Source organism: Bubalus kerabau, chromosome 7, assembly GCF_029407905.1.
Source record: "Bubalus kerabau isolate K-KA32 ecotype Philippines breed swamp buffalo chromosome 7, PCC_UOA_SB_1v2, whole genome shotgun sequence".
NCBI classification, from domain to species: domain Eukaryota; kingdom Metazoa; phylum Chordata; class Mammalia; order Artiodactyla; family Bovidae; genus Bubalus; species Bubalus kerabau.
This window is the reverse complement of record NC_073630.1, coordinates 24,238,073-24,265,489: the sequence shown is the minus strand read 5'-3', so window position 1 is coordinate 24,265,489 and position 27,417 is coordinate 24,238,073. Positions and strand designations below refer to the sequence as shown.

The 27,417-nt window shown below is 39.6% G+C and overlaps 1 protein-coding gene across 2 annotated transcripts in view; it reads left to right on the top strand.

Moving 5' to 3' along the window:
• The window catches only part of MANBA (mannosidase beta), a 128,637-nt gene that overhangs the window by 13,416 nt on the left and 87,804 nt on the right, over positions 1 to 27,417 (top strand). For both annotated transcript variants that reach the window (XM_055587820.1, XM_055587821.1), the window contains exons 3-7: positions 738 to 843; positions 2,831 to 3,001; positions 7,670 to 7,793; positions 18,578 to 18,753; positions 19,811 to 19,921. In XM_055587820.1, the coding sequence (XP_055443795.1) occupies positions 738 to 843; positions 2,831 to 3,001; positions 7,670 to 7,793; positions 18,578 to 18,753; positions 19,811 to 19,921 (688 nt within the window). The remainder of the gene's footprint in view (positions 1 to 737; positions 844 to 2,830; positions 3,002 to 7,669; positions 7,794 to 18,577; positions 18,754 to 19,810; positions 19,922 to 27,417) is intronic.

Genomic DNA, 27,417 nt, shown 5'->3' with positions numbered 1-27,417 from the left:
GCTAATTTCACTTAGCATAATGATGTTTTCAAGTTCAAGTTCTGTGTTATCATGTCCACCAGTACTTCATTTGTTTTTATTGCTGAATACTAGTTTATTGTATGGATATACCACATTTTATTTATTTTGTTCTTTAAACTCTTGTTTCCTTCTTGAAGTCCTTCCTTATAACATAAACTCTGATATCACTTGCGGTCATTCATCAAGACTATATCTCAAAGTAGAAGAGACTGAAAACTTTCTCTTTGTTTCCTGTGTTTTAGGCTTGAATGCTAAACAGATTTCAGATTCCTTAAATTCAGAGACTGTTTTAGTTCTCTGTAAGGCTTAGCAGAGTACTGGGCACATAATATTTACTCACAGATATTTGCTAGTTGGTTAATATGTTCTCTTACCATCAGTAAATGTAATAGTTTGTGAAAATGTTTTGTGTCTGTTATCAATATTGAACTTGATTCAAATAAGAACTTTGTGAAGTTCTAGGGGAAAAGTCAATGCATGGAAATTAGAAGTCATGGTCATGATTTGATAATGATTGAAATATTATCAAGAAAGTTAAACTGGATGACTCAACATAAAAATGTATTAAAGCAGTATTTCTGAAAACTTTATTGAAAATTGCCTTCCAAGAATGTATATTTTCTCTGAAATATTTATTCCTTTCATTCATAATTAAAAAAGACTAGTTATCTAAGTTAATGTTTTATTCATCTTGTTGTAAAAATCTCTTTTTTTAGCACATGGAGTAAAGTAAATTTGGTTTTTGAGGGTATCGATACAGTTGCAGTAGTCCTGCTCAACAGTGTTCCCATTGGCAAAACAGACAACATGTTCAGAAGATACGTAAGTACATAATGACATCAGGTGAAAAAGAACCACTGTATTTGTGTTCATTGTTATGACGAGCAGCGAGAACAAGTCCTTTGATGCAATGGGTAAATTACTTTATCTCTCGTTGCCGTATTTGTTGAATGATGAAGACACTCAAGCCCTATAAAATTATTGTGAGGATTTAATGAGTTAATTGTATGAAACGATTGGTTTAGTTTTTGGCACATAGGAAATGTTTGAAAATGCTGTTCCCTTCTCTGTTGTTTGGAATCCAGAGTTTCAAGGGAAATGACAGCTGACAAGCCATTTTTAAAAGGAAGTATTCCTTCCTTTCTGGAAGTGTTACCTGAAGAGATTGTATCCTGATCTCCCTTCCCTGTTAAGGGTAGACTTTTCAAAACAAAAATAACTTATGACTTAGAAACTACATGCTATGCATACCAGAGGGTCAGGTTATTATGAAGTATCTAGGAAATACTTGGCAATTCAAAGCCATATGTAAATAGCAAGAGCAGACTTTCCAGGACTAAACACAGTCTCTGTTTGCACTGTTGGCCTAGGACCATCATCTCTCAGTAAAAATAGCAGGAGAAAACCTAGAAATCTACGTTTGGGTAGGAGAATGTGATCAGTTATAACTAAAAGTTGGCAACTAAGTTATACAAGCTGGATTTAGAAAAGGCAGAGGAACCAGCAGTCAAATTGCCGACATCAGCTGGATCATAGAAAAAGCAAGAGAGTTCCAGAGAAACATCTACTTCTGCTTTATTGACTACATCAAAGCCTTTGACTGTGTGGATCACAACAAACTGTGGAAAATTCTTCAAGAGATGAGAATACCAGACCACCTTACCTGCCTCCTGAAAGATCTGTGTGCAGGTCAAGAAGCAACAGTTAGAACTAGACATGGAAGAATAGACTGGCTCCAAATTGGGAAAGGAGTATGTCAAGGCTGTATATTGTCACCCTGCTGATTTAGCTTATATGCAGAGTACATCATGTGAAATGCCAGGCTGGATGCAGCACAAGGTGGAATCAAGATTGCTGGGAGAAATATCAGTAACCTCAGGTATGCAGATGACACCACCCTTATGACAGAAAGTGGAGAGGAACTAAAGAGCCTCTTGATGAAAGTGAAAGAGGAGAATGAAAAAGTTGGCTTAAAGCTCACCATTCAGAAAACTAAGATCTTGGCATCCTGTCCCATCACTTCATAGCAAATAGATGGGGAAACAGTGGAAACAGTGTCAGACTTTATTTTCTTGGGCTCGAAAATCACTGCAGATGGTGATTGTAGCCATGAAATTAAAAGACACTTGCTCCTTGGCAGAAAAGCTATGACCAACATAGACAGTATATTAAAAAGCAGAGACATTACTTTGCCAACAAAGGTCCATCTAGTCAAGGCTATGGTTTTTCCAGTGGTCATGTATGGATGTGAGAGTTGGACTGTGAAGAAAGCTGAGCGCCGAAGAATTGCTGCTTTTGAACTGTGGTGTTGGAGAAGACTCTTGAGAGTCCCTTGGACTGCAAGGAGATCCAACCAGTCCATTCTAAAGGAGACCAGTCCTGGGTGTTCATTGGAAGGACTGATGCTGAAGCTGAAACTCCAGTACTTTGGCCACCTCATGCGAAAAGTTGACTCATTTGAAAAGACCCTGATGTTGGGAGGGATTGGGGGCAGGAGGAGAAGGGGACGACAGAGGATGAGATGGTTGGATGGCATCACCGACTTGACAGACATGAGTTTGAGTAACCTCCGGGAGTCGGTGATGGACAGGGAGGCCTGGCATGCTGCAGTCCATGGGGTCACAAAGAGTCAGACATGACTGAGCAACTGAACTGAACGAAGTTATACTATCTTGGAGAAGTTCTTTCTTCAGCAAAAAGGCTAGACCTAAAGATTTCAATTATTTTATGCATCTTTCATACATTCTGCCTGTGTCTAAAATTTTATACACGAGGATGCTTTCATATTCGTTCTTTGTGTTTAATTTAGAGCTTTGATATTACACATACGGTCAAAGCAGTGAACATCATTGAGGTGCGTTTCCAGTCACCAGTGGTATATGCAAACCAGAGGAGTGAACGTCACACTGCCTACTGGGTGCCCCCCAACTGCCCTCCACCTGTGCAGGATGGCGAATGCCATGTCAACTTTATTCGCAAGGTAAGGCTCTCACGGTGGAGGGGCGTGAGCCTTAAGGATGGGATGATGGTATATGAAATGCTTGTTTGAAGACTCCAGTTGTATTTCAGAAGATGGGCATCTCTCTCCTGCCCCTTAGTGGGATTTATAGTGAAAATTAGAAATAAGAACCAAATGTTATATGAATTTTTGAGGAGAACTTTTCTTTCTAGGTTCCCTTCTTGAGGAGTACCTAAGAACTTGGATAACATTGGAAAAAGAAGAAAGATAGGTGACTGATAATGCACCTTGACAGTTTCTATTTTGGCTCTGCCATGAGGCTTGCAGGATCTTTGTGTCCTGACCAGTGATCAAACCCATGCCCCCTGCAGTGGAAGGCCCGAATCCTAACTACTGGCCTGCCAGGGAATTCCCCTTTTCAATTTTTTTTTAAAGCACTTAAGCTTATCAAGCTTTACGTCAGACTGCAGGGTTCATATTTATGAGCAATAGTTGTTACTAGCCTTCTGCACCTGTTAATGCATTTGTTGATGTGTGATATTTTCCTGCAAGGTTCTCATAACATCTAACAAAAGATAACAAAGCCACAGGTGATTAATTTCCTTTGAGTCTGTTCTCAATCTAGATGACTAATACAGGGATGAATTAGTATATTATGTCACACTTAGTTTTTAATTTTATTTTTATTTTAAAATAGTTTAATTGTGGTAAAATACACATAACACAAAATTTACCATCTTAATTCTTTTAGGTGTACATTCAGTAATATTAATTATATTCACATTGTGTGAAATCAGTCTCCAGAACTGTTTCATCTTGCAAAACAAACTCTGTACTCATTAAAAAAACAACTCCCCACTTTCCCCCAACTCTCAGCCCCTGGCAACCACCATCTTTCAGATTCTAGGAGTTTTAATCCTCTAGATACCGCATACCATTAGAATCATACAATATTTGTCTATTTGTGACTGACTTAGTTCACTTAAACAATCTTCTATAACCTAATTTTGGACATACTCTCATCACTGTTCTAGTCTGTGAGTTAAAAGTGATTCATTGGGTCATATCATACTCAGATATCAATATAATGTCTTCAAGGTTCATCTATGTTACAGCACATCCCAGAATTTCCTTCCTTTTTTAAGGCTGACTAATATTCCATTGTATATACATACCACGGGAGCCTAAAGCTCATTGTGTCCAACACTGCACCTGGGATCTGAACCCTGCTCCCAGGGCTCTCTGTCTCACTGAATGGAGTACCATTTGCAGCAGTTGCTCAAGCCAGAAACCTCAGAGTTATTTTTGATACCTCCCTGTCTCTTTTTTAAAAGAGACTCAGAAGTCCTGTTGATGATGCAGATGTTACCTTTTTAGTAGTTACTGAATCTGCTCATGCTTCATCTCTACTCCCACACTTGGGTTCCATCTGTTACCATTTCTTGCATCAAGTATTGCTCTGGTTGCACAACTGGTACCCAATGACCTCGTTTGCCTCACTCCAATTAATTTGCCCAAGGAACAACCAGAGTGTTCCTGTTAGATAAAAATCATTGCGGCACACCCCCACCCCACCCCCCTTGAAACTCTTCAACAGTTTATCATTGCTTTTAGGCTAAAGTCCAAAGTTCTTAGCTAAGTTTGGCCCATGTGCCCACTGTTTTGGTCTTCTGCTTGTCTCTTCCCACTGTTTTCATTTCCTGGAATGCACCATGTTCTCTAGCATCTTGAGGCCTTCATACATGCTGTTCCTTCTGAAAGCATGCCTTCACTCCCTCTCCCCTAAACACACTGAACAAGTGGTACTCACCTTTCAAGTCTCTATTTAAAAGTCACTATTATTCAGGGGAACGTGTCTTGACACCATTATATGTTCCCTGGCTATTTCCTTTATGACTATTTGTTCAATTTGTTTCCTTTATTTTCCTTTGTGACTATTTGTTCAGTGCCTGAATCTCTCGCTATATACTGTGAGTGCTGTAGAAGGACTGTTTCTGTCTGGTATGTTAATATACTCCCAGGCCGAAACATAGAGAGCACTGCACACATATTTTTGAATAAGTGAAAACTTTAATTTGGAGAGATTATATGAATTAGAGTGATTTGTAACCCTTGCTGGGGAAAATAATCTGCCTTATAAGATGTTGAATAGTTTTGCCCTCCTCCTTCTCTCTATCCCTAATAAAATAATTACATATCTGAACTTAAAAACCCTGCAGTAACTATCCCCAAGATGGTCTTCATTCTGAACATGAGATCGTTAAGTCCTGATTTTATGCGGCTACAGATGCTGTGAAGTGGTTTTAGTTCTTTGTTTTTCTCTGTAATGGAAACTGAATCTTCTCTGTTACAGATAAGTACAGAACTTAGGAAATAATATCAAATGCTTAAATGATAACAGTGTGGCCAGATCCTTAAGCTCTGTTCTGCAAGCACACCCTTCAAGAAGATCTCAGTACTTCCTCTGGTGCTTGTTCTCTTTTAAAAGCTTAACTCAGCCTCACACATTTTAATTGACTGTGGTTTGGAAAATTTTTTCTTTTCTTTTATGAAGTGGAAGTTAGAAAAATTCTGCTCTGGTTACCTGTGTCAGTGTCTGAAGTCTTTTTTTTTTTCTTTTCTTTTTTTAATGAAGTGATGAGACTGGATGCCATGATTTTAGTTTTTGAATGTTGAGGGCTTTTTTTTTTTTCATTTTTCTTGCTATTTTGTTTTTTTCTACTTTCAAAAATTTATTTATTTTTAATTGAAGGGTAATTGCAATAGGTGTCTACATTCTGAACTTATTATTTCTGGGATGTAAGTTCTAGAACATAGGACTTCTGAATTCATCCTAGAGGAAACAGGGGTTTGCAAGTCTAGCCAGAGTTTCTTGTCTGTTTATGTATATTTTTATCTTTCAGTATGTTTCCTCATTTTTTATAGTTATAAGGAAAGTTATGACTAACCTAGACAGCATATTAAAAAGCAGAGACATTACTTTGCCAACAAAGGTCCGTCTAGTCAAGGCTATGGTTTTTCCAGTGGTCATGTATGGATGTGAGAGTTGGACTGTGAAGAAAGCTGAGCGCCGAAGAATTGCTGCTTTTCAACTGTGGTGTTGGAGAAAACTCTTGAGAGTCCCTTGGACTGCAAGGAGATCCAACCAGTCCATTCTAAAGGAGATCAGTCCTGGCTGGACGTCATCACCAACTCGATGGACATGAGTTTGGGTGAACTCTGGGAGTTGGTGATGGACAGGGAGGCCTGGCGTGCTGCAGTTCATGGGGTCACAAAGAGTCAGACACGACTGAGCGACTGAACTGAACTGAACTGAATAGTAGTAGGTTCAGAGATATTTTGAAGAAATTTAAAGAGTATCTATTGTGTTGCTTCAGTGTAATATGCTTTTGAAGGATAAATGTAAATAATTAGATTTTATAGTCTTGGAAGTTTTCTACCAAATTTAACTATGTTGCCTAGGTTGATCGAGTAGTTATTGTATTAAGTTATCTGTTGCTATGTAATAATTATTCCAAAATTTATCAGCTTAAAACAAGATTTGTTATCGCAGTCTCTGTCAGGAATGCAGGTGTGTCTTAGCTGGGTACTTCTGGCTCAAGGTCACTCATGAGGTTACTGACGAACTCTGGACCAGGGCTGCAGTCACTTTAAGCCTGGGTGAGGCCTGCCTAAGCTCCACCATGTGCTTATTGGTGGGCCTGAGATGGGCCTCCAGGCTCACTCATGTGGGCCTTTTCCAGAATTGCCTCGCAGCGTGGCAGCCAATTTCCCTCTTGGCCAAGAGAGAGCTGAGTGAGCACCTAAGACAGGAGGTACAGTCTTTTATAACCTACTTTTGGACATGCTCTCATCGCTGCTGTATTCTGCTGGTTAAAAGTGATTCATTAGGTCATGTCATACTCAAGGGAAGGGGTTACACTAGGGTGTGAATACCAGGAGCTGTGCATTGTGGGTCATTTTAGATGCCGTTAATTGGACACACACACACACTATCATGGACTGAATTCTGTGCCCCCAACCCCCAAATTTATATATTGAAGTGCTGACCCTCAAGAAGTTCAAAATTTCTCCCTGTTTGGAGGTGAGAACTTTAAAGAGGTGATTAAGTTAAATGAGACCATTAGGATTAGTCCTAATCCAGGATCATTCCCTGAAGCTCATACAGTAAAGAATCTGCCTGCCATGCAGGAGATCAGGGTTTGATCCCTGGGTTGGGAAGTTCCTCTAGAGAAGGGAATGGCAATCCACTCCAGTATTCTTGCCTGGAGAATTCCATGGACAGAGAAGCCTGGTGGGCTACAGTCCATGGGGTTGCAAAGAGTCGGACACAACTGAGCAACTAACACACACCGTATCATTGATGTGCTTATCAGAAGAGGAAATTTGGACATTAAGGGTGTATGTGTGTGTTCACAGAGAAGGCTGCTAAGGGCACTGTGAGAAGGCGGCCGTCTGCAAGCCCAGGAAGCCAAACCTGCCAGCACCTTGATCTTGTACTTCCTCACCCCTAGAACTGCGCAAAACTTAATTTCTGTTGTTTAAGGCACCCAGTTTGTGGTATTTTGTTATGGCAGCCCTGGCAAACCAATATACACATACGTACTATTTTAAAAGAAAAGGTTTTCCATAATGTTTAAGTCTCATGGTAATTAGAGTCTATCTTCTTTTTTTCCCTTGAAATTACAGATGCAGTGTTCCTTTGGTTGGGACTGGGGACCTTCTTTTCCTACCCAGGGCATCTGGAAAGATGTTAGAATTGAAGCCTATAATATTTGTAATCTGAACTACTTCATGTTTACCCCCATCTATGGTAAGCTAAGAGCTGTGATTTTTTGTTTTTCTTTTCTGAGCCTCCTCTGTATTATAAACATTGGCTTTATAATTTGAATATATACAAATATACAGTTGACCTTGAACAACATGGGTTTGAACTGTGCAGGTCCACTCATATGTTTTAATGAGTTTGTTTTAATGAATACTACAGTCCTGCATCATCTAAGGTCTGTTGAATCCATGATTCAGAACTGCAGATGCGGAGGGCTGACTTTGAGCATCAGTGGATTTTGGTACCTCCAGCAGGTCCTGGAACCAATCTGTTGTGGTTAATGAGGGACAAGTGTACTTTTCAGAGACTTAATTTTAAAAAATTTTTATGGCGCATTAAGTTTAGAAAAGTGAAAAATATGTACAAACCGATCTGTCATGAAAATTTATTTTCCATGGAAAAACCCAAACGAACTTTTTTGGCCAACCCAATATAAAGCAGGTAAGTAGGTGGGTGGGTAGCTACCTTTTAATATATTCTGAAAAATAAAAAAAAAATGAGAGGAAGAAAGAAAGGAAGGAGGAGAGAGGGAGGTGAAGAGGGAAGGAAAGAAGGAAGGAAGGAACTCTGTTTTCCTAGCTATGTATTCTTTCTTAAAAGAGTGGGTCTGCTGGCTTGCACTCCTTTTTGCTTGCCCCTGTAGTCACTTTCAGAACTCTATGGTGCCGAGTTCTTGGTTTGCTTAAATCACTGGGCTGACTTTCTATCACTGCACATTTTCTCCTTTGAAGGCCATGACATACCAGCCTCGTTAAAAGTTGAAAGTAAACTGGAAGGCAAACAAGGCATTAAAGAAACTTGGGTAAAGGTAAAGAACACTGCTTTTTCTTTTGGAAACAGCATTGAAAAAAACCTCAGAAATCTCACAGATGTCAACAAATTGGTTGAGTGCTGGTCAAATATTTGTTGAGCTCTTTGCTCAGCACTGTGTATGTTTGGCTTAGAAAAGAAATATAATGTGTTTACTGACACTGCAAGTTGGTTGTGGTGTGGAGGGGAGAGATAAGCAATTATCAAACCAGTATTGTGTTGCAGTCTTCGGGATGGCAACCCCAGTAGTTTGGAAAATCAGAGATCAGAAGATTTGAGAAGTTAGAGAATTCCGGGTGAAGGTGGAGGCAAATGGGATTTTAAATGGTAGCTCATGATGCTCAGTCCAGTTCACTGCAGGCCTAACTAGACGTCGTTTATATGCAAGGATGTGGCGCAACATCAAGAATTCTGGTGTCTTTAGGGCCCGTTGACCCTAGATTGCTCCACATGGAGCCAAATCTGTGTTTTCTGAAGGCAGAAGATGAAAGCTCATCAGAGATGGTTGATAATTGAGGAGGCTATTAGGTGCTGCTGGCATTTTTAAATGTTAAAAAGGCATTAAAGGCCCTGATGTAAATTGCACATATAAATGTGGCTATTTAGAGCTTTCTAGTTTAGTGTTTCTCAAACTGTTCTTCAGAGACTCAACCCAAACTGAGCCTTGCTATAAAACCAAATACATAATGGTTCATTCTCCCCGACCCCCATCCATAATTTTTGTCAGGTATATATAATAAAACCTACTGTAAGAGAGGGGCCTGATTTCCCCAAAAGTTATTTATTCAATAGCTTAAAGTTTAATCAGAGTTTGGGTGGTTAGAAAAAGTGCTCTGAGTTCCAGTATTCTGATACCTGAAAACATTTGAGTAGCACTGCTCTGCTGTTGCTGCTGCTAAGTCGCTTCAGTCGTGTCCGACTCTGTGCGACCCCATAGATGGCAGCCCACTAGGCTCCCCCGTCCCTGGGATTCTCCAGGCAAGAATTCTGGAGTGGGTTGTCATTTCCTTCTCCAATGCATGAAAGTGAAAAGTGAAAGTGAAGTCGCTCAGTTGTGTCTGACTCTAGCAACCCCATGGACTGCAGTCCACCAGGCTCCTCCATCCATGGGATTTTCCAGGCAAGAGTATTGGAGTGGGGTGCCATTGCCTTCTCTGAGCACTGCTCTAGTTTAATTTAAAAGCTTGAATATGAACCTAAATATTTCTTTCTGATTGTGAGTCATTAAGGTTCAGTTTATTAGCCATTAGTGACTAGGATGAATTTTACTTGAATTAAATCAATTTAAGTGATGCTTAAAATTTAATTTAGATTCACTGTAATTAATTAATTATCCACATCAAGTACATTTTTGATGTCTTATGACTACAATATATTTTGTACTTAACAAAGAGAAAAATATGTTTCCTGTTCAGAAGATGTGTCCTATGCATATTAATCAGTAATTCTTATATTTTTGATAAATTCAATAGATTTCAATTTGGTTGCTTGATGTAATAGAGAAAATGGAAGCATAAACTTACAAAGCATTAGGAGAGAAACTTCCTTTAGGAGTTTTCCCAGAATTTTTTTTTTTTCAGTTTGTATTTGGAAGATAGCAATCATCACTGAAATCAATAGAAAATGAGAAAAAACTAATATATTTTGGATACTTTCTCATTTATTTTGTACACACTTTGAAGCAGGATTGTGAGAGTTACCAAACATTTTTTAACAGGAGTAATTCAGAATCTAAAGTAGATACACATTATTTTTATTTAAATCAAATACCGTATTCGTTTTTCAAATACCGTATTCATTTTTAAAATTGAAGTGTGAAATGAGGTTAATCAAAATTAATGCAAGCAGTGGCTAATCTCTGTATACTAATACTACAGATAGTTCGTATTTAATTCTTATAAATGTATATATTGAGCTTATATTGATTGTCTCTATAATAAGGGAAGAAAGCAAATAAACTAATCTAATATCTAGTAATTTCAGTCAATTTATTATGAAAGGCTAAACTACTTTGACTTTGTGGCACTTTCTGCTTTCTGCCTGTTGCGGTTAGATGAAAATAACTTTTTGCTTTTCCAAATATTCAATTTATTTCTTTATTTAAAATTAGTGTGCTTACCCCTAAAGATCAAATGACCAACCATAGTTCTCCAATTTAATTATATAAATTATATAAAGTATGACAGAAAAAAGCTATTAGACTTTAAAAATTAACTTGAAATTTTTATTAATTAATTTTCTTTAAATATATATACACACATATATATATTTGTCTCTTTCTACATTCTTAATTTTTTATCATAGTGCACTTTTCAATATCCTTTGGTCATTTGTTTGATTTCCCTCGGCTTCCTAAATGATTTTCAAGTATTCTTAATGTTTAAGGTAATAAAAACAAATTTGTTTTGACACTGAGGTCAAAGGAAAACAAGAGTTTCTTTCATTGTCTCTTAGACTCTTATTTATCTAGGTTTTAAGAGATACTGATGTATTGATATGATTTTTTTTTAAAGTTTATTAGAAAATATTTATTTGAATGCATATATGTGTGTGTGAGACAGAGACATATATTCATATATTGATCATCTCATATTTGTAACCTGATGTAAATTGTTCATATTAGGCCCTAAAATTTATTAGGGAGGGATGGTTGTTTACTTTTATGAACTTTCCATAAGGTTACGTAGGCATTTTAAGTCCAAAAGATAATGTTCTCATGAAACACTTCATTGTTTAATCTTTTGTTACCACAGTTAGAAAAAAATAGTGCAGAGATGTTTTTTGCCACATGTAAATCTTCCTCTTGAGCTGAGGTGAGCTCTGGGTCTTTGACCTGTGCTTGGGCACTTCTGTTCCTCAGAGACACTGTCTTCCCGACCCTATCCACATTTACTTGTTGCCTCAGCCTAACGCACCCCATCTCTTCATTCTTGAAGACCGAGCCTTTGCATTGGAGGAGTGGGCCCAGCTCCTAGCTAGGCTCTAGTCTGCCTAACAGAGGCCTGTATTGAAGGTCACTGCTGCCCTTTGCTTACAGCTTTCTACAGAGCATATAATATTACAATGTAGCAAAGATTTGTCCATCTTGCTCTGCTGTCCTTTAGTCCATAAGTTGTGTCCCACTCTTTGCCACCCCATGGGCTATATAGCCTGCCAAGCTCCCCTGTCCATGGGATTTCTCAGGCAATAATACTGGCGTGGGTTGCCATTTCCTTTTCCAGTGGATCTTTCTGACCCAAGGATCAAACCCACATCTCCTGCATTGGCAGGTGAATTCTTTACCACTGAGCAACCTGAGAAACCTGTCAGTCTTGCTTAGTGCCTTGTTTATTGCATACATTTTCGAACGCAAGCATGTGTTTTCTTGCGTTCATTTTGAATCACTTTTCATTACCCATAAAATGACAGTATTCAGCCTTGAAAATATATTTATGGGTAGGTAGGTTGTTTGAATAACCTCCTCTGATTATTGTTGTGTAAGTCAATTTTTTTTCTTCTCTAGAACTTACCAGTTTATCCTGGTTTGGTGTTGGGGTGGGGGAAGATGTTGCTTTGTGCCTGTTTTGTCTTGATTTCATCTTTGAGGATTTTGTCCTGCTGAGTAGGCAAGGAGATCTCGCTGCTTGGCAAAGAAGAGGAAAACAACTATTTTAACTACGTAAGCCTGCTTTTTGGGTAATACAAGCTATACAGCTCTTTGAAAAGCAGCTACTGAAGTCTGTCCTGTAATTCCAGCAGAAGGATGGGAAAATATCCTATGTCTGAGTTTAAACATTCTGAGGCTTGTTGTCATTGCTGTTCCTTCAGGTGCACAAGACTACCTGTTCCCTGCAGCTCTGCATCACCTGTGAAAGACGCAAGCTGCAGCTCACAGGTAGAGAGAGGAGCTGGGAGGAGCCAGCAGGGCTAATGAATGCAGCCATCTTTGAAGAGCTTCCCCCTCAGTGAGATTAAGCATCTTTTTCATTTTACATAAGCAGTCTACCAACGTTGGCAGATCCATCCCATGCTAATCTGAGTGTGCTTCCATGTCCCTACTGGTTCTTAACCCTCCCAGATGCCATCCTGTATTCTTAACCCTGACCTTTTGGGTATATTTTGTTTCTTTGGGTAGACCCAACAATTTTGCTCTTTGTGTTTGGCGTATAATTTATAGTGCCTGTCAAGATTCACAGACTGTAATTATTCAAGAAGTATATTTCCACTGTTCGGCAGAAATGCCCACATAACTAGTGTCATGCCTTTGTCGTGCAGTTTAGATTACAAAGATGGTATTCTGACAAATAGAGGATCTGGGCACCATGTAATTATGCATTTGGTGGAGGGTCAGACACATTCTTTATGTTTGTAGATTTCAGTGTTTTTTCTTTTTCTTTTTTTTTTTTTACAAAGATTCTTACATTAAGAGGCTAACATTCTATTGTACACCCTTGAAGTGCTTTTTTTCACATGTCACATATTCACTATTAGGACTTAGGACTCAGAAGGGCAAAAAGCACATTTGCTTTTGTTCCTCCTCAATGTTCAGTTCCGTTCCGTGTGTGCGTGCTAGCGTGCTTCTCTTTGATAGGCACCTCTGTGGAGAGGCAGCAAGACTGAGAGCACTGGGGTCAGGAACCCTGGGCCCTTGTCCTGTCCACTGGCTCAGGGACTTTGAGCTAATTCTGCAGTCAAGGCCTCAGCTACCACGTCTACAAAGTGACTAGTAGATCACCGTGTTTCCTCCGCCTCTAACATTTCACAGGTTCTTTCCCCCGTGTTTGTAAATTACAGCACTCATTATAACCTAGTGAGAGCATATGTGTGGAAGAACTCAGGTTTTTTGAAGCTAGATGCATGATTAAATGAAGATATTGATACTTGAGGCTTAATTACAATCAGTTAAAGCAAGGCTTAAGGTGTAGTTCTGAGAGTGTCTTTCTGGTAGTTACAGACGCATTTGTGTGTGTGTTCAGTTGCTCAGTCATGTCTGACTCTTTGCGACCCATGGACTGTCACTAGACTCCTCTGTCTGTTTGAATTAAGGTAATTCAGCCATCTTCCTATTTTTCTACTTCCATGGCTTGTTTTCTTTTTATTTTCTCTTAGACAACGCAATAAAGCTTTTTTTCCCCTGACCACATCTTGACAAAAAAGTGTACTACATGGGAGTGTAAAAGCAGCTGGCGCATTTTAGACTTTTAAGTATATATATATATATAGTTATATTTATTTGGCTGTATTGGGTCTTAGTTGCGACATGGGGGGTCTTTGTTGTGGAGTCTCAAGTTGTGGCCCGTGGGCTCTGGAGCGCAAAGGTTCCATAGTTGCAGTTCACAGGCTTAGTTGCTGTGTGGCATGTGAGATTTTATTTCCCTAACCAGGGATTGAACCCGCATTCTCTGCATTGCAAGTTGGATTCTTAACCACTGGACCATCAAGGAAATCCCATAAACAGTTTCAAAGGCTAGTGTTTTGGCCACAACTGCACGCATTGGAGTTGTCCTGAAGATTGCTTGTATGAAGCAACGGCACACATTAATCTGGGCTGTGTGGCTGGTTACCCTTTCTGCAAATTCCTGTTCAAGTGACTCATGCTAATGTGGTTGGTTCGTTGTTTTTAGAAACCTCACACTGAATCAGCCTTCGAAGAACTTGAGAATGAGTCAGTGGCCAGAACCGTGTTCTCTGCCGTGTCCGGGGTCGCCTGCCTGCTTGAGTTTGTGTGGAGCAAACTGTAAACTGCAGTGTCTTCTGCGGGGAGCGGAACATCCGCTAGGACTGCTGGGGCTGCGGGCCAGGGAAGGCCTTGGTTGTAGAGAGCGGGCATGTTGGCTCCACCCTGCTCTGATGATGAGTTCCTGTCCTGTTTGGGCCCAGGGTTGATTAGTCAGGGTGAGGAAGATTGCAAAACTTGATGTAACTGAGAAGGAGACCTGGGAGGGGATTTTGAATCATGTACTAACCCTTCTTCTTTATTCCATCTAGTACTTTATCCAGTTTTGAATTGATCTTGCATCAGATTCAGGAGAGCAGGGGGGGTGGGGGGTGATAGGTATCCTTTAGGGAAGGATAATTTGTTACAAGAGATATGCTAGGAAGCTGTGTTCTAGAAATGGGTCTTGATTTATAAGAGGGAGCGTTCCTTAACTAGATGTAAGATTACACATTATAAAATTAGCCAGTGAAAAGAAGAGACCGGGTAGTAACAGAAAATTATTGTTTAAGTGTGCTTTATGAACCTAAACTACTGAAATTTTCCATGACTTCTGGTGGGAAGGGTGGCACTCCATTTGGAAGATGAGAGAGCAAAATGCATTGGTGTAGGGTTTGGTAATGACAATAGGCTTGTAACTCTTCATGTTGGGTTTTTAATTTCTGAGCCTTAGTTTTTTCATTTTGTGGCATTCAAGGAAATAATGGGATGAGCTCCAGAGGTGTGATGGTTTATTTTAGAACTTTCTGTGTTAGAAGCAGTAGACACTGGGCAATTTTGCCAGTAACCTTTGGGAGTTACCGTTACAGCTGGAGGCAGTTAAAAGCAGCAGATTCTCTGTTGAAGAAGTGATAGGAAACAGCTCAAGAGCCTGCTTGACCTTAGTGGTTATTGGTTGGTAGGAGGGGCCTAGAGAGCAGAACTGAAATCTGTAGGTGGAAGGAAAAGTGGATTTGAGATCAGTGCAGAATGACTCCACTAGTCAGTCGGTCAGTTCATTCGCTCAGTTGTGCCTGACTCTTTGCGACCCCATGGACTGCAGCACACCAGGCTTCCCTGTCCATCACCAACTCCCAGAGCTTACTCAACTCATGTCCATTGAGTCGGTGATGCCATCCAACCATCTCATCCTCTGTCGTCCCCTTTTCCTCCTGCCTTCAATCTTTCCCAGCATCAGAATCTTTTCCAGTGGGTCAGTTTTTCATACCAGGTGGCCAAAGTATTGGAGTTTCAGCTTCAGCATCAGTCCTTCCAGTGAAAATTCAGGAGTGATCTCCTTTAGGATGGACTGGTTGGATCTCCTTGCAGTCCAAGAGACTCTCAAGAGTCTTCTCCAACACCACAGTTCAAAAGCATCAATTCTTCAGTGTTCAGCCTTCTTTATAGTCCAACTCTCACATCCATACGTGACCACTGGAAAAACCATAGCTTTGACTCAGAGGATGTTTGTTGGCGAAGTAATGTCTCTGCTTTTTAATATGCTGTCTACATTGGTCATAGCTTTTCTTCCAAGGAGCAAGCAATCTTTTGATTTCATTCCTGCAGTCACCATCTGCAGTGATTTTGGATGTAAAGTAAAGTCTCTCACAGTTTCCATTGTTTCCCCATCTATTTGCCATGAAGTGATGGGATTAGATGCTGTGATCTTAGTTTTTCAAATGTTGAGTTTTAAGCCAGCTTTTTCACTCTCCTCTTTCACTTTCATCAAGAGACCCTTTGGTTCCTCTTTGCTTTCTGCCATAAGGGTGGTGTCATCTGCATATCTGAGGTTATTGATATTTCTCCTGGCAATCTTGATTCCAGCTTGTGCTTCACTTCAAGGCCTGAAAAAAGGGAGCCGGGAGTTTTTGTCGTTACACATGTTAAAGAAAGATTAGCACGGCATTTTGGGGGATATATTTTAGGATAGAGAGCAGCAAGCTTTTCTGCAAAGGGTCAGATAGGGAGTATTTTAGTGTTTAGGTTCACGTGGGCTTTGTTGAATTGACTCAACTCTGCCTTTGTGGCACGAAGGCAACTGAGAGCAATTTGTGAGCAGTGAGCATGGGTGCTGTCTGGACTGCTGGAACAAAATACTGAAGACTGGGCAGCTTCAGCCACAGAAATTGATTTCCCACGGTTCTGGAAGCTGGAAAGTCGAAGATGAAGGTACTGGCCAGTTTGGTTTGTGGTGACAGCCTGCTCCCTGGCTTGTAGATGGTAAACTTCCTAGTTATGTTCTCATGTGGTGGTGGGGGGTGGGGAGAGAAGTGGGGAGATGGAGGGAGAGACGGGGAGGAGAGGGAGATGGAGGAAGAGAGAGACAGGGAGGCAGAGACGTGGAGGGGGAGGGAGATGGAGAGAGTGGAGACAAAGAGGCATGGAGGGGGAGAGGGAGACACGGAGGGAAGGACATGGAGGGGGAGAGAGACATGGGAGAGAGAGACAGAAATAGGGAAGGGGTGAGAGACATGAAGCGGGGGAGGCAGGGAAGGGGAGGGAGGGAGGGAGAGGGAGAGAAATTGCTCTTTTTCTCCTCTTGTAAGGTTACCTTCTTATCAGAATAGGACCCCACCCTTATGAACTCATTTAACATAATTACCTCCTGAAAAACCCTGTTTCCAGATGGAATCACATTAGGGGTTAGAGCTTCAACACATGGAGTTTGGGTGGGAGAAATGATACAGTTCAACCCATAGCAGCTGTGTTCCAATGGAATTTTTTTTTTTTTTATCCCCGCCCCCCCCAATGGAGTTTTATCTGTAGAAACAGGAGGTGGTCCAGGTTTGGCCCAGAGACCGTAGTTTGGCAGCCTGTGGTCTAGAGAAATCAAACACATCAGAAAGTAGGCTAGGTGATCTGTCAGCGCACTGCAACAGTTTTGCAGATGTGTGCTGCTTTGCTCAAAGACTCAGCCAGAGGACATATTTGAGGTCTGGCATAGCTTGCCATCATGTTCTCCTGTATAATAAAACCCTCTCCCCACTGTAAAAATCCTGAACACCACTAAGATATGGTTTGGGTGAAATTATTTGGGTGAGAGTGGCCGCATTTAAGGGTTAAGTGTACAGTCTCTAGTTTTAGACTGTCTTGGTTCACATCCAAGTTGTGCTGCTTACTAGCTGTGGGACCTTGGGTAAGTTATTTAGCTTCTCTGAATCGGGTTTCTCATTTATAACATGATAATAGTGGAGTTTACCTTATAGCAATGGTACGATGCGTAAATAAGTTAATGCATGTTGGGGGCATAATGCAATGCCTAGGTCATAGTATGTTCTTGGTAAATGTTGTCATTTCTTGAAATAAGAGATAGTAAGGGCTTCCCAGGGGGCACTAGTGGTAAAGAACGTGCCTGCCAATGCAGGAGATATAAGAGATGTGGGTTCAATCCCTGGGTTGGGAAGATCCCCTGGAGAAGGGCATGACAACCCACTCCAGTATTCTTGTCTAGTGAATCCCATGGACAGAGGAGCCTGGTGGGCTACAGTCCATAGGGTTGCACAGAGTCAGACCCAACCGATGTGACTTAGTACGCACACAAGGGAAGCCAGAGGCAATACGATTAGGAGCTAAAGGTGAGGCAGGTGTCAAAGATTTAGGGATATTTTAGAAAATAAATAGATTTGGATCAGATTGGAGTGTGTGCTTCCATTTACAAATGATTAAAATGTGGTAAAGGGAATATGAATACTTTTCGGAATAACCTTTTAGTTCTCCTGTTCTTGTATCATCACACTTTTGTACTTATCCATAGCCCATTATTCTCTTAGCTCATAGGTGCAGGGGCCGTGTTTGTTTACCCTGGTTGCTACTTAAATCCTATCACTTAGCAAAGTACATGGCATATAGATGGTTCTATTTCTTGGATTAATAATCTACATTTAAAACACATCTTTATTTTTTGCACATCTGATTAATTCTAATACAACTAAGTTTATAATTTATTATATGGCTTAAAAACCCTTAGTATTTTTACTTTATAAAAAGGAACAAGCAAGAGTTTATCAATCTTGAAAGACATATACTATCTATTCACTTATAATTTTCTATTTATGCCCTGTTTATAAAGTTTGTGTGATTTACAATTGTAATAGTTTTGAGAAGTATATACAAAAAATATAACTTTGGTTATTCTTCTTTAGAATGAAGGATTAAACATTAAAACAGTTTTCACTGAACTCTTGATCATGATTGTGTTTGTGGAGCACTTACAGTTTAGAAGCTGCTGTGGTCTTTTTTCAATGAATTCTACATAATATATATATTTTTTCTTTTTATACCGTAGATAACTATATGAAGACATGGAATCTTAAAATAGAGTCGTCTTTTGATGTTGTCAGTTCAAAGCTGGTTTCTGGTGAAGCGATTGTAGCCATCCCTGAACTAAACATACAGCAGACAAACAACATTGAACTTCAACACGGGGAAAGGACTGTTGAGCTCTTTGTGAAAATCGACAAGGTGAATGCCAGCACTTTCTGAGAGGCTACAAGATGGAAAGCCATATTGTTAGAAAGAAATGCTTAGAAAAAAGGAACTGAATATTAAGGAAAAATGTGCCTTTTCCATTTTCTCCTTTACTTTTAACCTGTTATATATTTTTTGTGTGTGCTATCTAAGGAATGATTTCTTCCAATTTTAAGATTAATAAAATGGAGGTTATGTGATTAATATGGCATCCTCTCCTCTCAAGAAGCCGGGTGTGTTATAGTTTAATTTTTCTGCAGTATTTGCAGTATCCTAAATCCAAAATGCATCCTAAGCATCATATTTGAATGCTGTGATTATTTTTGATACTGGTAAACTATTTTGAATATTGGTGCTTATTCTGAATACAGAATTCTAATTCTCAACTTATAATCTTTCATGAGTAGAAGTGGACTGGATTTTACTTTCTCTTTTTCCTTTTCTTTTCTTGCAATTGACAATTGTGAGCTGAAAAGGATGGAGCAAATCAGCATTCAGTAACTGTTCAGATAAAGTAAGAACTCAAAACACTTTTCTAGTTCTGGGCTTGAAAGAAGAGTTCACCTCAAAGTCCAATTCTAAATGTTAAGAATGTAGAATAAATGTCAACTGAGTGTTGGAATGAGGATGAGATGGTTGGATGGCATCACCGACTCAATGGACGTGGGTTTTGGTGGACTCCGGGAGTTGGTGATGGACAGGGAGGCCTGGCGTGCTGCGGTTCATGGGGTCGCAGAGTTGGACACGACTGAGCGACTGAACTGAACTGAGTGTTGGAATGGGAAGACTTGTTTCTCTGAATGCCCACATTATTTTGTTCTTTTTGTTCTTTCTCTTCCCTTTTGATATAAATTAATCCATGCTAAATTCCCAGCATGTCGTGTTTTTTAAATATTATCTGTGGATTGGTATAATTTGACGTGAAACAGGGAGGGAGATATTGCTCTGTGCTTGACTATGAGAAGTTGCTGTGATGCTCTGAATTACTGTATTATTTTGCTGAAAATTCGCCACAGATTACTTAGACAAACTTAATATTATTTTTTAAAAGGCTGTTATTGTAGAAACTTGGTGGCCTCATGGACATGGAAACCAGACTGGGTACAGCATGACAGTTATTTTTGAGCTGGATGGAGGCTTACGTTTTGAAAAATCAGCTAAGGTAAGCAAATACTTTAAGACATTTTGTAAAAAAAAGTATATTTTTTGTTAAAATAGCAATACAGATCTTTACAGAAATAGAAGAAAACAACAAAACTTCTGTAACCCCACCACTCAGAGATAGTTGCTAGTAATAGTCATATGCATTTAAAAGCTTCTAATATGTGTGTATTTATCTTTTTAATGGGCCAGACATTGCACATTATTTTATTTATATTCTACTATGCTTTAAATTGTGCTTTATGCCAACATAATAGATATATGTAATTTTGTTGTTATTGTTTAGTCAGTCCAACCCCATGGACTGTAGCCCGCCAGGCTCTTCTGTCCATGATATTCTCCAGGCAAGAATACTGGAGTGGGTTGCCATTTCTTTTTTCAGGGGATCTTCCCGACCCAGGGATTGAACCCATGTCTCCTGCATTGGTAGGTGGGTTCTTTATTGCTGAGTCACAGGGAAGGCATATATAATTTTACAGCTCAAATATTACTATAAGTTTCATATGAAGAATAGAATCCCTTATCCATCCAACCCTTTCTATTTCTGTTTTCTACTCCTCAGAATCAATAATTTTTAACTTTTACTTGTATATTCTGCTGATTACTTTCATTTCCTCAAATAACCTGCTTCTACCAGTATTTCCTAATTTTTCAGTTTTCTATTTTATCTATGGACTTCAGACCTAGAGGATGAGGAACCGACATTATTCTCTCTGATGACCTCCCTTGGCCCCCAATATATCCATCTTGCCTCCCTCTCCCTCCCAATGTAGTCATATGGCCATTTTTTGTTAGCTCAGTTTTCAGTGTTTATACTATTATGTTATGAAAATGCTCTTCAAACTTGAACCACATGGTGTCCTAAAATTATATTTTCTTTCTTGTGCAATTTTCTGTTTTCCTTACAGTTAATAATTGCCTCATGTTTCCAGTTTGTTTTTTTTTTTCTTTTTTACTTCCTTTAAATCATATACAAACTCTCGAATATACCTTTTAAATTTAGTCACACTCACTTGGTAACAGTTCTATTTGTTGTTTATTATTACTATTATTATTATTTTTTTTAGTTTTGTTGTATTTTGAAACTCTGTCTCCTAGAGCATTTTCTCTTCTCCCTGATCTTGCTTGTTTACTGTCTAGACCTTCTATTTAACTGCAACTTCATTTTATTATCATTCTAGAAATTCCCTTCATCTGTCTTCTAGGAGTTCTGAGTATTTCCTTCATCTTTCTCTTGGATTGAAAATAGAATCCTGATTCTTTGGACCCATGTTTCTTTCTCTCTCTTTTTTTTTGACTCTCCACTTTTGTTAAAACACTTTCTTCAGTAGAGTCCTGAGAATGTGTTGTAGATAAAGGGTAATTACATTCTAATTTCTGTTTTCTTATATAGATCTGTTTGTGTTTACTTCTGGAAGCTTTTAGGATTTTGTTATCTTTCATCATCTAATATTTGAAAATTCGAAAATGAGTGGATTTTTGTTTTTGTTGTGCTGGTTGTCTCATGGGCTCTTCTGATCCTGAAACTCAGTCTGGTTTTGTTTTATTTTTCTGGTACAGCTATTAATCAGAATGGACCTCCTAGAGTGAGAAATATTCTTAGATATCCCCTTCTTTATCCCATCTTGTCTTATTCTGTGTTCTGGGAAATTTACTTGATTTTATCTTAATTTTTTAAAACTTCTCATTTTGTGTTGGAGTATAGCTGATTAACAATGTTGTGATAATTTCAGGTAGACAGCAGAGGGACTCAACCATACATATACATGTATTCATTCTCCCCCCAACTCCCCTTCCATCCATGCTGCCACATAATGTTGAGCAGAGTTCCCTGTGCTATGCAGTAGGATTATCTTAAATTTTAAAATTACATATATTTTGTTATCACTTTAAAAATGTCTAAAAAGTTTTGATATTTAAAAAATGCATCATATTTATATTTCATGGTTATAGTATCTTCTTATTTCTCTGAGAATTTTATTTATTAGTTTTGAAGCTCTCTTTGCATTTATGTTTACTGCATTCTTTTATTTCTTTACTTGTTTTAGGCTCTTTTATATTAGAGACTTTTCTGGAGTGTCAGTTATTCTTGATATGGATTCATTCTGAAGATTAAATCACAAAAATGCAGACGAGAAGACCTGTGTGAGCCTCAGTGTTCAGTATTCAGGTGGAAATCAGCTTTATCATGTGGTGATGCCCACGTGTGTATAGCTATAGATCTTCCGTGTGTGTGTGTGTGTGTGTCTGTATCTGTGTGTTTAGCTTTGCCAAGTGAGGACATTCTCCAGTCTTGTGTCTGGGGAATATAAAACAGGTTGTTATCATTCAAAGAGTCTAGTGGCAGGAGGGGATTAAACTTCTGACCGTCAAATGTAGTTTCATCAGTCCACCCCCCTCTCACGACGTGCTTTGTATCCTCAGGCCTCTCTGAGCTTTTCAGTTGCTCAGTCGTGTCTGACTGTTGGCAACCCCATGGACTGCTGCATGCCAGGATTCCCTGTCCTTCACCCTTTCCCAGAGCTTGCTCAAACTCATGTCCATTGAGTCAGTGATGCCATCCAACCATCTCATCCTCTGTCATCCCCTTCTCCTCCTGCCTTCAGTATTCTCAGCATCGTGGTCTTTTCCAGTGAGTCAGATCTTCGCATCGGGTGGCCAGTGTATTGGAGCTTTAGCTTCAACATCAGTCCTTCCAATGAATGTTCAGAGCTGATTTCCTTTAGGATTGACTGGGTTTGATCTCTTTGCAATCCAAGGGACTCTCAAGAGTCTTCTCCAACACCACAGTTCAAAAGCATCAATTCTTCAGTGTTCAGCCTTCTTTATAGTCCAACTCTCACATCCATGCATGACCACTGGAAAACCATAGCATTGACCTTTGTCAGCAAAGTAAGGTCTCTGCCTTTTAATATGCTGTATAGATTTGTTACAGCTTTTCTTCCAAGAAGCAAGAGGCTTACAATTTCATGGCTGCAGTCACCATCTGCAGTGATTTTGGAGCCCAAAAAAGTAAAGTCTCTCACTGTTTCCATTGTTTCCCCGTCTATTTGCCACGAAGTGATGGGACTGGATGCCATGATCTTAGTCTTTTGAATGTTGAGTTTTAAGCCAACTTTTTCACTCTCCTTTTTCACCCTCATCAAGAGGCTCTTTAGTTCCTCTATACTTTCTGCTATAAGGGTGCTGACATCTGCATATCTGAGGTTATTGATATTTCTCTCTGCAATCTTGATTCCAGCTTGTGCTTCCTCCAGTCCAGCATTTCACATGACGTACTCTGCATATAAGTTAAATAAGCAGGGTGACAGTATAAAGCCTTGACCTCCTCCTTTCCCAATTTGGAACCAGTCTGTTGTTCCATGTCTGGTTCTAAGTGTTGCTTCTTGACCTGCATACAGGTTTCTCAGGAGTCAGGTAAGGTGGTCTGGTATTGCATCTCTCTAAGAGTTTTCCACAGTTTGTTGTGATCCACACAGTCAAAGACTTTAGTATAGTCAATGAAGCAGAGTAGATTTTTTTCTGGAATTCTCTTGCTTTTTCGATGATCCAGTGGATGTTGGCAATTTGATCTCTGGTTCCTCTGCCTTTTCTAAACCCACCTTGAACGTTTGGAAGTTCACCTACGGTTGAAGCCTCACTTGGAGAATTTTGAGCATTATTTTGCTAGCGTGTGAGATGAGTGCAATTGTGTAGTAATTTGAACATTCTTTGGCATTGCTTTTCTTTGCAATTGAAATGAAAACTGACCTTTTCCAGTCTTGTGGCCACTGTTGAGTTTTCCAAATTTGCTGGCATATTGAGTGCAGAACTTTCACAGCATCATCTTTTAGGATTTGAAATAGCTCAACTGGAATTCTATCACCTCCACTAGCTTTGTTCATAGTGATGCTTCCTAAGGCACATTTGATTTTGCAGTCCAGGATGTCTGGCCGACGGTGAGTGGTCACACCATTGTGGTTATCTGGGTCATTAATATCTGTTTTGTTTAGTTCTTCTTTGAATTCTTGCCACCTCTTCTTAATATCTTCTGCTTCCGGTAGGTCCTTACCATATCTGTCCTTTATTGTACCCATCGTTACATAAAATGTTCCCTTGTTAGCTCTAATTTTCTTGAAGAGGTCTCTAGTCTTTCCCCTTCTATTGTTTTCCCCTGTTTCTTTGCATTGATCACTGAAGAAGGCTTTCTTATCTCTCCTTGCTATTCTTTGGAACTCTGCATTCAAATGGGTATATCTTTCCTTTTTACCTGGAATCAAGAAAGAAAGCTTCTCTTCTTTTCTCAGCTATTTTTAATGCTTACTCAGATAGCCATTTGCCTCTTTGCATTTCTTTTTCTTGGGGATGGTTTTGATCACTTCCTCTGGTAAAATGTCACAAACCTCCATCCAGAGTTCTTCAGGCACTTTATCTATCAGATCTAATCCCTTGAATCTGTTTGTCACTTCCACTGTGTAATCATAAGGCACTTGACCTAGGTCATACCTTAATGGCCTATTGGTTTTCCCTACTTTTTTCAATATAAGTTTGAATTTTGCAGTAAGGAGTTCATGATCTGAGCCACAGTCAACTCCTGGTCTTGTTTTTGCTGACTGTATAAAGCTTCTCCATCTTCGGTTGCAAAGGAAAGCTCTCTGATGCTGACTGGCAAAGTGATAGGTGAACTTCAGGATCCCTCCTCCAAAACAACATGTTTCAGTTCTGCTTTGGGATTAAAACTTCTTAGTCATTAGGCATAAAACTGCGTCTTTTTTCATGTTACTTTAAACATTCGAAAATTGAGTCAAGATTGGGAGTGGAGCTGTCTAGAGAAGACAGTGGGGAAAAACAGCCCTTGCACTTTAAAGTAATGCTGTTGAAGTACCTCTCGAGAAGGACCAATCCTCCCCTGCTCCATATATACCTGGGACGGGAATTTAAAGCAAAATGCCCCTATGGCTAATTCATACTGATGTATGGCAGAGATCGAACCAATATTGTAAAGCAATTATCCTTCAATTAAAAATAAATAAATAAAAAATGCAATAAAAGTATTTTCCTCTGAAGGTATAACCATGTATTTTGCCTCTAAATCTTTAAATAAGTCATATAGTAACCTCAGATAGTGGATATTGAAGGACACAATTTGACTTTAGTCTAAAGAAATGACTAGGTCCTGCCAGGACTAAGGATTGCTTGGTATTTACTAGCTTCAGACTCCTTATTGTCCTTCAAATACCATTTCCATGCATGTATGCTGGGGACAGTAAAGATGAGGTAACTTCAGTGTGGCTTGGGATAGTGTATAGTAAGTAGTGTTAATTACTTCCATAGATTTTCTCTTTCCCCTGACGTCAGCCTTTGGTGTTTGTGACTGGCACTGGCTGTGGTTGTCCTCTGGTGTCACCTCCCATTTGGTTTTACCTCTTCTGTGGGCCAGACACCAAGCTCAGTTTGGAGCTCTACCCTTCAGGAGCTCCTTTTCTGTTTTTTGATTGTTTAGTTGTGCTCTGTGTTTTCTAAGGCACTGTATGTGTGTGTGTGTGTCCATAATATCTACAGGGAGCATGTCCTAGAGTTACCTAAAGAGCCAAGACTTTCCCCCTCACTCTGTCTTGACAGAAGACATGTGTGCTCTCCCATGTTGAGTTTCTTGTGAGTTATCTTTATGAAAGGGTAGAAAAGAATGAGTCATTCCACCTTACCAAAGAAAAAGAAAAGGAACTTCTGAGTTGTTGTGTGTGTTGGATATAAGAGTATTTCAATTCAGGCTAATATGGTTGCATTATTGTTTATTAATATAAAGATGCCGCTCTTTCAATTGATGAGCTACAGGAGTAAAGGAATATGTATTGCCTCACTCCTCTTGTTAATGCATGTTTGTGCAATGTGCCTGTTCACTGGGGCTGCTGTAAAGTATTTCTGAAGCTCATTCATTTACTCAATACTTAGGTATCATCTACTATGTTCCTGCCACTTTGATAGGCTCTGATGATAGAGCAGTGAATAAGACACCCTGTCCATTTCTTTCTGAGATTTTAGTAAAACTAATAATTCAGCTGGGAAATTAAATATTTAGACAAGCAATTGCAATAAAGTATGATAAGCACTCCAGAGAAATAGAGAGCACTCTGTGAGCACAGGGCAGGGCCACCCTGGGCAGATTTGCAGAGCAGGTGATCTGTGCCCTGAGGGATCAATAGAATTCAACACTGCAGTACAGCAAAGAGGCAGAGGGCAAGAGTGTGTCAAACCCAGGGTCTTGGAGGAATATTGTGTGTTTGTGGAGGTGAAAGAAATTTCCGTGTGGCTGTGTTTGAGTGTGAGGTAGAATAGGATGATATTATAAAGGTAGGCTCAGGCAAGATTCCATGGAGCCTAGTAAGCCATGTGAAGGAATTAGACTGTCCTGAGGACATTGGGGATTTTTGAAGGGTTTTAAGTGGTCTTTTGACACACTGTTTTTATAATTTGCATCATTGGCTAATTAGTTGATATTTAAAATTCTTTGACGATTTCTCTGTGGTTTCATGCTTGATTTCTTTCCGAGTATTTGTAAAAGAACAGTTCTGTGTATGTTTTCCTTGCTGTTGGAGTTCTCTGACGATGTGTCTGCTTTCATCATTGGTTTTGATTTCCTGTCTCATCCTGTTGTCTGCTTAGTCATCATCAATCCAGACCCCAGCCTCCCGCCCCCGAGGCTGTAGTTTACCCATCCATCTCCCCTCCCCTGTCCCCCCACTTGCTCTGGTCATAGCACTGCTGTGGTCCACAGCGTGTGTCTCCTTAGTCGGGTTTGTGCTTTGTCTTCATGTCTCATTAAATGGTGTTTTTCCCCCATAGCAGTAAGTTTGAATTAGTGTATCACTATGCAGTTACAGGAGAAGGCAATGGCACCCCACTCCAGTACTCTTGCCTGGAAAATCCCATGGACGGAGGAACCTGGTAGGCTGCAGTCCATGGGGTCGCACAGAGTCGGACACAACTGAAGCGACTTAGCAGTAGGAGCAGCAAGGGGAGAGCAGTGATCATATTTGTTTTATGTAGATTATGTAGATAAGATTGGAAGAATGACAGGATTAGGATTAGTCATTTATTAGGATTAGTCAGAAGATTATGGTGGTAACTCAGGCACAACATGACAACTGCTGAGGAGTTAGATTTGAGAGAAAATTAGGAGGCTTAAAGATGTATAGAGATAGGAGAGGATGATTTAAGAATGATTCTTAATTTGCTGGTTTGTGCCACTGAATGTCAGGTGGCAATTCTGTGTCAAAGACTCAGAACGAAGAACACATTTGGAAGATGAGATGGAATGAAAATTATTTCTGTGTTACAGGTGTTTTGTGTGGAATGATTGAGGCATACCCCCAAAATAATATTTGATGAGCACTTCATTATGTGGGTCTAGAGTTCAAGAATTAGATCTAGGTTAAAGATGGAGATGTTTAAGTCAACAGAATATAGATCATTTTAGCCATCGGCAGGGGATGAACTACTTAAGTTACTTAAGTAATG